General features: G+C 38.3%; 2 protein-coding genes across 2 annotated transcripts in view; both read right to left on the bottom strand.

Annotated features, from left to right (window-relative positions):
- iars1 (isoleucyl-tRNA synthetase 1) overlaps positions 1-6,054 on the bottom strand; it is a 66,409-nt gene extending 60,355 nt beyond the window's left edge. Inside the window, exons 1-7 of the mRNA XM_028576050.1 lie at positions 5,969-6,054; positions 5,043-5,166; positions 2,805-2,961; positions 2,595-2,714; positions 1,580-1,662; positions 1,116-1,233; positions 847-994 (exon numbers count right to left, since the gene is read on the bottom strand). Of these exons, the coding sequence (XP_028431851.1) occupies positions 847-994; positions 1,116-1,233; positions 1,580-1,662; positions 2,595-2,714; positions 2,805-2,961; positions 5,043-5,161 (745 nt within the window). The 5' untranslated portion in view covers positions 5,162-5,166; positions 5,969-6,054. The remainder of the gene's footprint in view (positions 1-846; positions 995-1,115; positions 1,234-1,579; positions 1,663-2,594; positions 2,715-2,804; positions 2,962-5,042; positions 5,167-5,968) is intronic.
- Positions 6,055-7,582: 1,528 nt separating this feature from the next.
- rpl29 (ribosomal protein L29) lies at positions 7,583-10,700 on the bottom strand. Its single transcript, XM_028575841.1, has 4 exons — positions 10,610-10,700; positions 10,071-10,123; positions 9,791-9,855; positions 7,583-7,772 (listed from the first exon to the last, which is right to left on the bottom strand). Exons 2-4 carry the CDS (start codon positions 10,105-10,107, stop codon positions 7,671-7,673), a joined length of 204 nt encoding a protein of 67 aa, XP_028431642.1. The 5' UTR covers positions 10,108-10,123; positions 10,610-10,700; the 3' UTR covers positions 7,583-7,670.
- Positions 10,701-14,722: the final 4,022 nt, after the last annotated feature.

Genomic DNA, 14,722 nt, shown 5'->3' with positions numbered 1-14,722 from the left:
AACATCAACAAAAATACATTAAACACAAAGCTTTTATTTTCCACCTCAATTGTGAATCAAAACAGTTATCAAAATTAAAAAATTCTGGTAAAACTGCTCACTCAGAGTAACATTAATAAAGTTGCCTTGCCTTACAAGCTCAGCCTGTCAGTCAGTCATCAGGGCAGAGAAACCACTGATGTGCCTGCTTGTCTAGAGGAAGTGTAACGTCAACAGCACCGCGACCGCTTTCGCCTTGCCATTAATATCATCATTAATATCATCATTAATATCATATCGCAGCAAACACTGTCTGTGTGAAGCTTTGAAACTGTAACCACACTTCAAACCACTTTATCGGCATTGTCGTGACTTCAACAAAACTGCAGACAGTTTACTCCGTCCGCACCTCTCTGTGTGTGTGTGTGTGTGTGTGTGTGTGTGTGTGTGTGTGTGTGTGTGTGTGTGTGTGTGTGTCAGTCGGAGCTGCACTCTGTCAATATGCAGAGAGGACAGATAAGCTTGCACTTACGCGCTCAGACGCTTTTGGAACCGAAATTTGGCACCGAAAGATAATTTTTTCTGTGCCATAAAAGTATTGACGTTCGGTACCCAGCCCTAGTTATGGAGATGTATTACGTCTCGTTTCTTTGGTGTGTTCCGAGGCACTTTTTTGACCAATTTGAGGAGACTGATCAGTCCAACTGCCTTTTCTGCCGACGTTTGGTCGTCGGCTTGTGTGTCCAGGCCTTAACTGCGCAAGCATCATCCAAAAACAGTATAGTGTAAAGATTAGTTTGTAGTATATACTGTATACAATTAGTATGGAACTGAGACACAGCACTTGTGTCAAGCTTTGTCTCTCACCTTTGACCTTGACATACAAGAACTCTGGGTTAACACAGAGGGCCAGGTTGCTTGGCAGTGTCCAGGGCGTGGTCGTCCAGGCAATCAAAGCCACATCCTCATTTCCAACCAATGGGAAGGTGACAATCACAGATGGGTCCTGAACATCCTGGAGACAAGAGCGAAACAGAGATTAAGTCAGTTCGATATTTACGTCCACACACTAACCTGTGTTACTAGTGGTGCATTAGACCACTTGAGGTGTCATGGGGGTTGTGATTTGGGCCAACCTTGTAGTTCTGGTGGGACTCAAAGTTGGACAGGGGTGTGTTGCAGGCAGTGGAGAAAGGCATGACTTTGACACCTTGGTAAACCAGACCCTTGTCGTACAGCTGTTTGAACACCCACCTGAATGAAAAGAAGACGCACACAAAATATGTGAAGAAGGAAGGAGAGACAAACTGCACACAATTGGACAGATTCAAGACACGGATTAAGTCTGATTTGTATGACATTTTTAATTATATATTGCTTTAAGTGTTTTACTCTAAGTAGATTGTTGTCATTCATTATCATGCGGGTACTCATGTGACCTAAGTGTTTAAAGCCTGGCTGAAAACTACATTTCCTTCGGGATAATCAAGTTAAAAGAACTCCTTGATGAAAAGTACTTTGTGTAATTAGCATATAATACAAATCATATATCTTTAAGCCAAAACTTGTATGTATAAGATGGTAGATTTGACTTCCATACCAGACGGTCTCCATGAACCATGGGTAGAGAGTCTTGTAATCATTCTTGAAGTCAATCCACCTTCCCATTCTCGTCACTGAAGTCTAGGAATAAAAAAGAAACATACACATAGCAAATGAAAAGCACATCATAAGTATATGTCAACATTCTGCAGGGAAACTCGTTTTAAACTTCTTCTGTTTCGTCCATTCAGTCCATATCAAGGCTCACATAAAACCTCCCAGACAAAAACACATATATTGCACATGTGAGATATATGGTGTATCCTCACTATGTTTAAGGGCCGGGACACATCAGGCCGATTATCGGCCGTGGGACAGTCTGGCGAGGTCAGTGACTCAAATCTGTTCGGTGTCTCCTGTGCCGTCGTCCGTCTGGGGGGCTGTTGGCGTTCATTTTGGCCGACCTGACATGTTCGGTCGGCGGCAGGGCCGTCGGGACTAACCCGGAAATGACGAGCAGAATGAGGTGACTACAGTCTCTCAAAATCTGATGAAAATCTTTTAAACTGACCTTTGTTGAGCTGAAATGAAGACAGATTCAGCAACTGCACGGCCTATTTCTCGCTTAAAATGTTTTCAGAAACATGTTTCAGTGAACTATTTTAGTACAATATGAGATGGTATTCTGAACGGCCGCCATGACAGTCCAGGTCTGAATTTCCGGAGAAAACAAACCCATGTGACGCGTTCGTCCAATCAGCTGCCGGTTTTCATTTCTTGGGCGACATTACAGATTAGCGCCGCCTGCTGTTATAGAGACGTATTACGTCTCATCTCCTCTCGTCTTTTTGGTCTGTTCTATGGCAGTTTGTTGGACCTCGGGGACGCGACTGATCATATCGACGGGGTTTTCTGTCAACGGTCGCCCGTCGGCTATATGTGTCTACACCTTTAGAGCAGGTTCAATGCACTGTTTGCACTTTATTTTGATTGATACATGAAATGAAAAACCCAACTTTTCTCAGAAGTATGGTTACAAAGTTCTCACATATTGATCTTTCCTGTATGCTCACCTCCCACTCGGTGGAGTATCTCATGACAATGTTTCTGCACTGCTTGTTGTACTCGGCAATGCCCATCTTGGCCACATCTTCAGGCCCTTTGATCCCCAAAGTCTTATCAATCTCATACTCCTATAAAGAAAGAACATGGGGAGAAATAAATAAGGATAAATCTGTAAATCTAGGCAGAACTTAACAATATTGAAGAGGACAGATTCCTACCACAGGGAGGCCATGACAGTCCCAGCCAAAGCGCCGGTCCACATGGAAGCCGCTCTGGTGAGCGAAGCGAGTAACAACGTCCTTGATGGTGCCGGCCAGGATGTGCCCGTAGTGGGGTAGACCCGTGGCAAAAGGAGGACCATCGTAGAAGGTGTACCTGGTTGGGAAATGGGCAGTAAAATATTTGTTACGGTCGACAATATTTTCTTTGTGAAAAAAACAAGTTAGATATGAGACGAAAAGACTACGATGTCTGGTAACACCTTTCTCTCAACCAAGCCTGCAAGATAACAGACACACAACATTAAGACTGCTCCGTTATACGAGAGTATTCATGGCTGCTTCATACAGGGAAAACAGCAGCTTCACTACTCGGTGTATCTCTGTATATAACAAACAGTAAAGGTTTCGAGGAACAGAGAGGGTAACTTGGTAGTGTCTGTAAGAAAACATCCGGTTAAATATCTATAGTGTTGGTGAGGTGGCAGAGTGTCTGCTTGTAACCAAAGTTCCTCTGTACTGGAATTTTGCTTTGTTTAACAAATGTCATCATCACATTGAATTTCTTGTTGGTTAAAAAAGGAAAAACATCAAAATTATTTTTCACAGTCAATGATTTTCTTGAACACCCTTTTACTACTTATTGTGGTTACTTAACTTCTAAAAAAAATGAATTACCGGTGTGTTAACCACAGAAAAAATGATGATGATCTCCTGCCAATCACTCATGCTCAGACAGGAGATGGGGACAGATACAGCAGCTGTAAATGTATTTTTTTTCTTTATCATTCCTTTCCCATTTTCGGACTTGTTGAAGCGATGTGTGTAGCCCAGAACGTAAGTTAAAACTATTCTGTAGCTTGTTAAACTGTCATGAGTTTTACTGCCTGTTATCTGTGTAAATGTTAAAACTACGTTTATTCATATTTCAATAAGTGTTCTACTATGATGTGGTTTAGCCCGTGTTAAGACGTGACATTTATTTGGAGAGAGAGAGAGATATTATTGCTGTTGCTGTTTCTTATTGCATAGCTGATAGATGTGCAGATTTTATTATGTACTATTATGTACTATTACTTGTGCAGCCATGTGTGGATATTCAGGTTGTGTTAGGGCTATTTGCTAGCAAGGTGCAATCGGCAGTAAACACATAGCGCTGTGGAGCCCTGTGCTTAGCTATTAAAGGTGTATTACACTGTTTGCTCCGTTATGGATATGTGCGCTGTAATACATGTGGCTTATTCTCAGTTTGTGTTAATTATTACAGAGAAATGAATGTGATTCTTAGTATGGTTTCTTGTTATATGCTGGTGGCTAAAACATTTAGTTTATAGTAAGTCAGATGCTTATAAATGTGCATTATTATTTCTTTATATTTCAGAACCACATCTAACTTCACATGTAACGTCAAATACAACTTCACAGTTAACTTCATGTTTGAGTTATAAATAAATCTTCCTGAATCTCAAAGTCAGACATCTCTGGTTCAAGTTCTTACCGGACACCCTACAGCAGGCCAGTGTTTCAGTAGCCAGTTCTTACAAGCCTATTGTCTATATTTTTGTAATATAATATACACTGTCACACTTTTTGAAATACCAGTGCTTTCTGAACAAATTGAACACACTTTTAAAAATACCACAATAATAATAAAACAGCGATAATTTTGGTCACTATAACTGTGAGGTTAAATTTTCATACTGTTACATCCCTAGGGCTGACAGACTTTTAACACACGATAACATTACTATTTACCTATTTAGCTTACATCAATGCTCCATAGTTGCTTACTACATGTTTTCATATGATGGACAAGTACTGGTAATCACGAAGATCAAATTCTGAAAGTATGTAATGGAGTCTGACAATAACTGGTTAGCCAGGAAATGCAACTTCTATTCTTGGCAGGCAGTGCAACAACAATGACATTGCATAAAAACAAACTTTAACCACGGACAGCATTCATATACAGCAATATGATTATGGTGCTGTTTTGAACCACTTAAGTGTTCATAATAATGTAACAAATATGTAAAGCATATTTTACCATCTATTACATTGTAGATAATGTTTTTAAATGTTTTATTTGATCCTAAAACAGATACATTCTAAACAAAGACAATTGTATTTCAGCTGTCATGAGTGACAGGTTATTCCTAAGAGTTTGTCCTTCAACAGCTTGCCATGGGAATACATTTTGCATAATAAATAATTATAAACAAAAAAAGTTTGATTTACTTGGGCCTGTTCTTGGACTGTTTGAGGCATTCCTGGAAGCAGTCCTTTTTTTGCCACAACTGCAGAATCTTCTCCTCCTCAGAGGGAAAGTTGATGGACTCAGGGACTGGCTCCACCATGGCGTCTGCCAAAAACAGAAACCAAATCAGAAAGTCAATTCATGAGAAGGAAGAAACTGAAATACATCACATTCCAAAAACAGAAACCAAAATCAGAAAGTCAATTCATGAGAAGGAAGAAACTGAAATACATCACATTCTACGTGTCACAAAGAGCCCATGATGATTTTTTATTTTTTTTCCCTACAAATTCTTTTATTTACCCATTAAAATATCAATGATTGGCCCTAACACAAATAACTGATCCAAGGCTGAGAAAGTGTCACTTTCAGCGCACATTCATTGAAACACAATGCTACGTATCGTTTAGGACAAGTTAGGAAATTATACCTACATTATATTTAAATATAATGTGTCTACCTCAGAGAATGTCTCGCACCCTCCTCAGACCCTTTTGGGTCTTATTAATAACTTAGCCTACTTGTCAAAACCTGTCGGTGCTCGACAGTTTTGTCAACAGAACATGCAGTCCTTTTCAACATTTTATGTGCTGAAGTCAAGGCTATCTACTAAATTATTTCCACGTCGAACATGCAAACGCAGAAAGTATGCCCAAACTAGTTTATTACGTCCAATATGTCACTTTTCCACAGCAGTTCGTTCACAAGAATGTTGTTAGCTAGCAGGCTAAGCTAGCTGGTCAATGCATTAGTTGCCGTTCGTTAGCTTGTAACGTTAGCTAAACGGATAGTAAAGTGTGTTAAAGGGTGCGTTTGGATGCTAACAATTACTATCAGATGTACAATGAAGTGTGGCTGTAATCAAACCTTTAAGTTATGAATATAGAGTTTGAATGGTCCTACTCACATGTTATCTGCTCCCGAGATACAAGAAATGATGCAAGCTGGAGTCAGCATAAGCGGAAGTGACGATGTAACGCAAACTAAGAAAATTAATACATTCATCTGCGTAACCAACATAATAAATAAAACAAATTAACATTTTATACTACCTTACCAGTGTCGTTTTATACTTCCACTTTATTAAATTTTAAAAAGACACTATTTTACTTTACACTCCACTGCATTTATTTGACAGCTTTAGTAACTAGTTACTTTTGTACATTCGGACATATATATATATATATATATATATATATATATATATATATATATATATTTTTTTTTTTTTTTTTTTTTATATATATATATATATATATATATATATATATATATATATATATATATATATATATATTGATATACAGCCTATGGGTAATACTTGAACTTTTAAAAGTAAGATTTTCAAGGCCGAATTGTAATTAAGAGTTCTTCCACCACTGATTTTCTATAACAAAGACATTGTTTACTTTGATTGTGACCCACACTCAAAGATATGACTTGTTCAAAATAGTTGGAAAATTTACATGCTGAGGATGTTTCAAAGTTTTATATTTCTCATCACCATCAAACAATCATCTAACATACTTTAAAAAAAACAAAAACACAAACACAATCAATGTGGATCTCATCAGTCATTAAATGTCTTGAGCAACGAGCGTGTGACTTCTTCACTAGCCGGTACAGTCGCTCCTTTATCACGCTTTTTCATTAACGGAAATATAAGATTCAGCCCCCCTCCCTACCCCAATAATTTCCATACTAATTCTTCTAGTTTACACAATTATTTTTTTACAACGGTTATCTTTATGTCACTGCATAGTACATGAGTTAAATATATCATGCAGGGCTACTATGGGATGCTGGGACAGAAAACCTCAGTAATGGACACTTTTAGTGGGAATGTGTAATTTACTAGTAGATATGTACCCCAAGCTTGTAAATGAATTGTCTAGCAAGAAAAATACAAAAAACAGCGGACCAGATAATCACTTTAAATGACCATTTTATATGATTTAAAAAGTACGACCTATCACTATGTTGTTAAATCATGCAGGAAGGCAAAATGGACTTATGGCTTAATGTATCAAAAGCTCACAGTATAACAGGGTGGAAATTAGACATCTAGGATGTTTGAGAAATAAACTCTGTTTCGTAAAGGCACTTTTCACGGCAAATCCCTACTTCAGCAAGGTTGTCTCAAAGATAACTACAGTTCAATCTTGTATTTGATACAGTACTATCCAAATCTGACAGATTAGGATTTCCAAACCATAGAGCAGGCCTCTTATAAGATTTAATTAGCTGTACGTCAACAGCTTGGCGGAGTTCCACACGCAACAAAGGTCCTCGGCCAGAATCAAACCGAGGACATTGCAGTTATGGTATGCATCTTAACCACTCCGCTACCAGACGGCATGTGAAACCTTGCATTTCAATCCTCATTCCCCATTTTGTGATTTTAATGAATGATGAACCGACACAGCTAACATCACCTTGGAGAAATCCTACACATCCAATTAAGTGATTGATTACATACGGTCAGACTGAGGCAGTTACAATAAAAGGCAAAAATCAGATGTTGGTTTCGTTAACAAAGCATAGCTTTATTGTGATGGTGGAAACAGTCTATGAAACACTGACAAACATGGAGGTGACCGGATGGCAGTTTATTTCACAGCTTTAGCTGCCGCTGCCTTCTGCGCTGCCTTCATGCCCTTCTTGTTGTGCTTCTTAGCAAAGCGCATGTTCCTCAGGAACTTAGGGTCCACCTGCAGCAAAGAAAGAAAAACAGTGAAGTGAGCAGGCAGGACTAAAGCATTTAAAAGATTTATTTTTAAAGCTACTTCCAGCACAATGAATGACATAAGGGCTTAAGCTGGAATAAAGCAAACCAAACACTTGTTAATCCGCATTAGAGTAGTGTAGTTACACATCTGGCTTCTGGTTGAAATTAAATTTAAAAAAATACTAGATAACAGAACTACCTCACTAACAGTTGGTCTATACAAATCAGAAATGTACCGTTACTGCCACAGTTGAACTGTGAAGGTAACCAGTGGCCAAGGTGCAACATATGTTCATCTACAGACAATTTATCTCAAGCAAATTCATTCTTAAACTGGTCTTTACGCCAAGAACTTTGACAATAAAAGTAGCATCATTTCGTAGGCACTACTGTGAGAGAAGTAATTAAGATTGTAATATAGTTTTCATAAAAAAAAAAAAAAAGGATCAGTTTTCTGTAAGTGAAAGCAGCGTATCTTGAGGGGATGTGCTTAAGTTTTATAGTTGGGTAAACAAAGCTCTGAAAACAAACAGCTACAACTGCTAAACCTGCCCACCGGTAAACTCTGGAAAAATACGTCAAACTTCTGACACCCGCTCCCCTCTGCTGGACAAAATCCTAGCGGAAACACTGCAACATATTGAATTAAGTATTATATTGATGTAAAACTGTACAGGCATGGTGCTTGAGAACTTTAAGCCCTGAAAAAGTCAATTTTCCCACAAGACAATGAACAGCGACCAACAGGAGGACGGCATCCAACGATGCTTTCAGCATTTGAGGCTATGTTTAGACGGAAACGATCTTAAGAGAAAAACGCAAAAGTGGCGCTGCGTTCTCACTTTTTATTTCACGTTTAGACAAAATAAATGTGTGAAATTCAATGTAGTATGCACACCAGGCGGTTAGGAAGCACTGCCACACAACCAAGACTGTGCACCTGTGTAGAACCTTCCTTCTACTTCTCTCCTCCTCCTTCCTCATCTCTCCTCTCCCTAGTAGCGCAAAACCAAAACATGGCGAAGTGAACAACAAAAGCTGACAATTTTGTCTGGACAGACGAGGAGATGGAGTTATTGCTCCAAACAACCTTAGATTACAAAAGGCACAACAGGGCGTGGACTGGGAGTCCTGCCAGTCAAAATATATAGACCGAATTTCTTCAGCAGTATCCCGTACCTGGAGGGACGTACTATCCACACGTGAAAGACGCCATCTGTAAAAGTCAGATATCATCAAAGCTGAAAGCCATCCGGACCAAATATAGGCAGGCTGTGGATACCCAACGGCCAAGTAATCACTGTATTTTGATTTATGTAACGAAATATGGGGTGCCACTGTGAGCAGATTTTTGCGGGTTTTACCCTTTAAACAGGAACGCGACGGCAGAGCATTTTTAAGATTTCCACTCTGGAGGGTGGTTTCACTTTTTTAAGCCTCAAAAACGCCATCGTCATTTTCACCCGCGAGCGTTGTCGTGTCAACAGGGCCTTAAATTCTTGTCAATTTCTCAGCTGCTTGTGTAGCAGGAACATTTTCTAAAAAAAATTAAATCTAATTAGTCAAAATCGAAAAGTTAATGTCAATCAAATCTAATCAGTCTTAAAAGTCTGCCTTGAATCCAGTTTCCATTAACTTTTCATATAAGACAATGTGATGATAATTTTGGACTCAACAGCCCCTTAGCTAAAGACTTCACAATTACCTCTTAAAAACACACTGCTTGGCTAAAAGGAAAATATTACTTTCATTATTCTCCAGACAAGGCTTGACATTATCACAGTCCCAAATCATAAAAATGGGGACATGAAACTAAGGAGCTCCCTGTCACTCAGCACATTTAACCACATTTTACACACACACTGCGACTTGGCAGTAAGCAGGTTACCACCGCGCATGCAAACACGCCTGATTTACTTCATAACTGATTTCTCAGAGTAACAACCTGGTTTCTTGTGCACATGCAAAACACCCCATCTATCAACACAGAACTGTACCTACCCCCTTCAGTGACTCATAACGATCAGATCTGGGCTTCTTGATGCCATTCCTGTGGGCTTTACGAGCTGTTCAGACAAGGGGAGAAACACAAAAACAGTTGGTCCATTTGTCACATTTCTTGCTACATTCACCTCTGCAAAGTCCACTTTAATATATGTATAATGGTCATAAATGTAAAACTATTATTAAAATATTGGTGAGTCTGCCTTTATTGGAACTAATTTTAAATGTTAAGCTCCAAAATGAGTAACGTTAAACTTCACACTTTAGTCATACTTACACTGGTTGTGGGTTGTGTGATTCTTTGACTTGGCCATTTCGTCACTGGTTAATCTGAAGATAGGGGGAAGAAAAAAAAAAAGAAGACGTTTATCTTAATTTAGCATCACTTACTTGCATCCACTTGCATGTTGGCTAACATTTGAATCGCTAGCCGGCAACCAAGAAAGCTGTGTAACGTTATTATGTAAACAGAGATGAGTTTGTTAAATGACAACTTCGTGGTATTACAGTAGTAGTCAAGTGTCGATGTAAAAGTGCATAGAATACCGACAAAAACAGACATACTACAAGTAAGCCGTGTTTTAAGTGGTAATGTTGCCTGGTAGCTGCCTTAAGCTACTTGGCTTCAGGCAGCGTTAGCACTTTTCAAATGTGAAATTCAACCATTAATGAGGATCACATCTAAAATATACTGCGGTGGAAATGTGAGCAGTAAGTTGAATTGTCACAATCTATTACTGTTTTTGTGCGGGAATGTAAAATACAAGCAGATTGACTCAGATTTTAAAAGTCCACATAGGTGGGAAAACAGGGTACCTGTAACACGAACAGACGACAACCGGAAGAGAAAGAAAATCAAACCCGGTAGAGGAGAAGAAGAAGAGGGGTGTCAAGAGAGGAAGTCAATCTGATCTGTTTTAATGACAGCGCCGCCATTTGGTGGTTTCTGGAATGACGGGTGATAGACCACCGCTGGCCACAGGATGTCAGCCTCTGTTCATATGACACCTTTACGTGTGTGTGTGTGTGTGTGTGTGCGTGTGTGTGTGTGTGTGTGTGTGTGTGTTTGATATTATTTTAGTTCTATACCCTTTATCCCTCTTCCATTCTGCCTTCTTGAAGACTACGAAACCACGCTCTATTTGAGCAGTGTACCGTATTATCAACAGGCCCTTCCAATTATCCCCAATGGAATAAGGTTTGTAGTTACACATATGCCTTAAAAAGTTTCATATTTTGTTCTATTACATAATTTACTCATCTTAATATCACACCAGCTGTGTAATGTTTGCCTCTTGACTTCAATGCATGTGGTTCAGAAATCATTTAGTATGTTGATTTGTGAGGATTTTCTTTTGGAACAAAAAGGATAAATCAAGGTGGCCTCTAAGATGAGTACCCGCTACATGAGTGTCTCTCTGAGACGGGGAAGATGGATATCTAGCTTCCAAATGCAGTGTGAGGTCATTGAAAAGGGTAATTTCATGACAGGAAAAACATACATCAATTTTGTCATTAGCTGTTGAAAAAAAAGTCAGGGATAATTAACATAAAAATACTCAAGAATTATAAAATAATCTAATCTGCACATGCCATGATTTTGACTTTGCCTTTGTAAGTCTCATTTGTATTCACACTAGCAGTGTGGCTCTATTGATGACAATGTTGGGCTGTCTGTATTCATGGTTTCCAGACAAAGTGTCCTAATGACTCTGGTGATCTGCAGATTTTTCTTCTAGCTACACCATGCTGTTCACATTTGTAGTTTTGAGTTATATGTCTCAATAAATAATTTGCCATATAACTCAAACCCAATTAACATGTTAGCATTATTGTTGTGAGCATGTTAGCATTTAGCTCAAAGCATTGCTGTGCCTATAAGTACAGCTTCAAACAGCCACCAGCATAGCTTAGGAGTGTTTTTGATTTATTATCTTATAATTTAGACTTAAAAAGGAACTTGTTTTACTTCGTATTTAATAGTTTTAACTTCCTATCTCATATTGCTTACTTAGTGGCTTATAACTTGGACTCCACACCATGAATATTTTCAAATAGTAAATCATATTTTTGATTCCTTTTCCTGGTAGAAATGGACTTCCATATATGTGATATGATAATAAAGTATACTATACTGTATTGTGTATAAGATAAGAATATATATATATATATATATATATATATATATATATATATTCTCAGCAAAAAAAGAAACATCCTCTCACTTTCAACTGCTTTTATTTTCATCCAACTTAACATGCGTAAAACTTTGTATGAACATAAAAAGATTCAACTACTAAGAACTAAACTGAACGTTTCACAGACATGTGACTAACAGAAATGGAAAAATGTTTCCCTGAACAAAGAATGGTCAATATCAAAAGTTACAGTATCTGGTGTGGCCACTAGCTGCATTAAGTACTGCAGTGCATCTCCTCCTTATGGACTGCACTAGGTTTGCCAGTTCTTGTTGTGAGATGTTACCCCACTCTTCCACTAAGGCACCTGCAAGTTCCCAAACATTTCTGGGGGGCATGGAAGGGTACCACATGAGGGAGGAGGATGTCTTCCCTGTAACGTCCTGCAACTTTTGATTTTGACCATCCTTTGTTCAGGGACACATTTTTCCATTTCTGGTAGTCACATGTTTGTAAAACGTTGTTCAGTTTAGTTCTTAGTAGTTGAATCTTTTTATGTTCATACAAAGTTTTATGCATGTGGCTGAAAATAAAAGCAGTTGAAAGTGAGAGGACGTTTCTTTTTTTGCTTTTTTTGCTCAGTATATATCTTGTGTTGTGGCATGTTGATACATATTGGGCAGCAAGATATGCCCACACACACACACACACACACACACACACACACACACACACACAGACAGACAGACAGACAGACAGACAGACAGAGAGAGACACACACACACACACACACACACACACACACACACACACACACACACACACACACACACACACACATTTTTCACAACATTAACTTTTCCTTTTCCTTTTCCTTTCCCTTCTCTTCTCATTCTCAGCTGAGGTTGGGTGAACCCCTGCTCAAGCTGAAGAATTCATGCAGCAGCAGCATCCTATATTTAGAGCCCTGTTTGATCATACGAGCCTCTCCGCTCCACTCTGCAGCACTCGGCTCTGCTCAGTCAATTGCAGATTTGGATACATGTGTTATTTCATGTGATAGTAGTCAAAAGAAGACTGATTTCCATGTCCTGTGAGATTCTTCACACATGGTAGTTTTAGTGGTACTCATTTCTGTGAATATTTTCTCAGTATTATCTGTGTAAAATCTTCATTAATAAAGCGAGATAATCAAACCAAGGTCTCCCACACCAAAGGCATGTGTCATATCCACTGCGCCATCACCACCAATGAACCACCAATCTGTGGAATAGGCTCATTGTTGTCCCTTGTGGTTGTTGGGGTATCTATCTATCCATCCATCCAATCTCTGCTTTAAACCCACACAAATATACACACACTTTCAGTTCTGCCAAGACCAACACCAACTCAGTTACAGAATACATTTAACAATTACATCTTCACTGCAAAAAATCAATGCACATGCAAATCTATTGTGGTTTATGTTTTGTTTATGTTAATATTTTGCTACATTACTTCCCTGATATTGCATTGTGCATTTCATATCACAGAAAAGTCCAATTACTTTTACATCTTCATTTGTTGCCATGATCGGTTTGTCGTAATTACTTTTTTTTTTAAAAAGACCTCTAAAGGATGATGTAACATCAGGAGGATGTTCTCATGTATTATTATTATTATTATCATTATTATTATTATTATTATTATTATTATTATTATTATTATTATTATTATTGTATGTTTATTACTGAGGTCATATTTATTAAAGGTGGTGTTGTTACATTGTGAAGTGTTTCTTATGTTTGTGTCCTTCCATTCACATTCATTTCATATAATGCAGTTAGTACAACACATCACTAACTATGATCCTCAATGGAACTGAATAAACACCTCTATGAATGTTCAATGCAGGACTTTACATTGTGGTATTACAGCGCTGTTTTCTCTCACCAATAATTATTCTAACTTCTCTCTGCTTTATTGCATTAAAAAAAAAAAATCCCCCTCTACTCTCTTTTTTCTTCATTCATCATGACCCACCTTCTTCCTCATGCTGTCTTTTTCTTAAACTTCAACTTGTCAACAGTCTTTAGCTCTTTTCTCACTTTGCACCTCTCTCTCAGTTTTACCCCTGAACTCCCTGTGTTGCTCTCTCTTTTGCACTGCTCCCACCCATTTTCATTTCCTTTTCATCTGTGAGAGGAAATCTTGTCTTTGAGCAGCACAGAGTCAGTCCCTCAGGGATTCACTTTACCACAGCACATCAAAGAGGATTCTTATTAGGAGGCATTATATGGTGGCACATCCAAACTGAATGGAAGATCCATTAAGTGTCGCATGCACAAGTGCAAATGAATATAACAAGTAGGGAAAAAAACACCAGGATATTGATAGCTTGAAGAGTTACAGTGGTTATATGTAATGTGTTCTGTCTTTGGCTTTAATGTAAATAAGGGGTTGAAGTTTTATAAGCCCATAAACCAATGGTTAGTATTTCTGTATAAGATTGTTTACTGTAAAGTCTGTACTCATACAGTACACTAAATGAAGGGGGCAAATCTTACTGCTTAAAGATTGTTGTATTTTGTGTGTGATCAGCTCTGTAAAGTTGTAATACTCTTTATTATAAGTTTTCCCAAACGTTAAAGACTTGTTTCAAGACATCTTTCCAATTTAGTAAAGTACATGGGCCCTTCTGACAGAAGTGTACATAGATTTCTAACTTAAAACAACTATGACAAAAATGTTAACAATGGATGAAATGAACCCACAGAGAATTATCACTGAGTATGCACTTCCTCTCAGCTAT

The sequence above is a fragment of the Perca flavescens genome, chromosome 4 (genome assembly GCF_004354835.1).
Source record: "Perca flavescens isolate YP-PL-M2 chromosome 4, PFLA_1.0, whole genome shotgun sequence".
Classification (NCBI taxonomy): domain Eukaryota; kingdom Metazoa; phylum Chordata; class Actinopteri; order Perciformes; family Percidae; genus Perca; species Perca flavescens.
The sequence above is the reverse complement of the archived record's forward strand: the minus strand, read 5'-3'. Positions and strand labels throughout refer to the sequence as shown.

Excerpts from the sequence above, each read along its gene's own strand:
- rpl29 (XM_028575841.1), bottom strand. The coding sequence starts at position 10,107 with ATGGCCAAGTCAAAGAATCACACAACCCACAACCAGT. Across the intron at positions 9,856-10,070 it reads TCACACAACCCACAACCAGT|CTCGTAAAGCCCACAGGAAT; the intron begins GTAAGTATGACT and ends TTGTCTGAACAG. Across the intron at positions 7,773-9,790 it reads GTTATGAGTCACTGAAGGGG|GTGGACCCTAAGTTCCTGAG; the intron begins GTAGGTACAGTT and ends TCTTTGCTGCAG.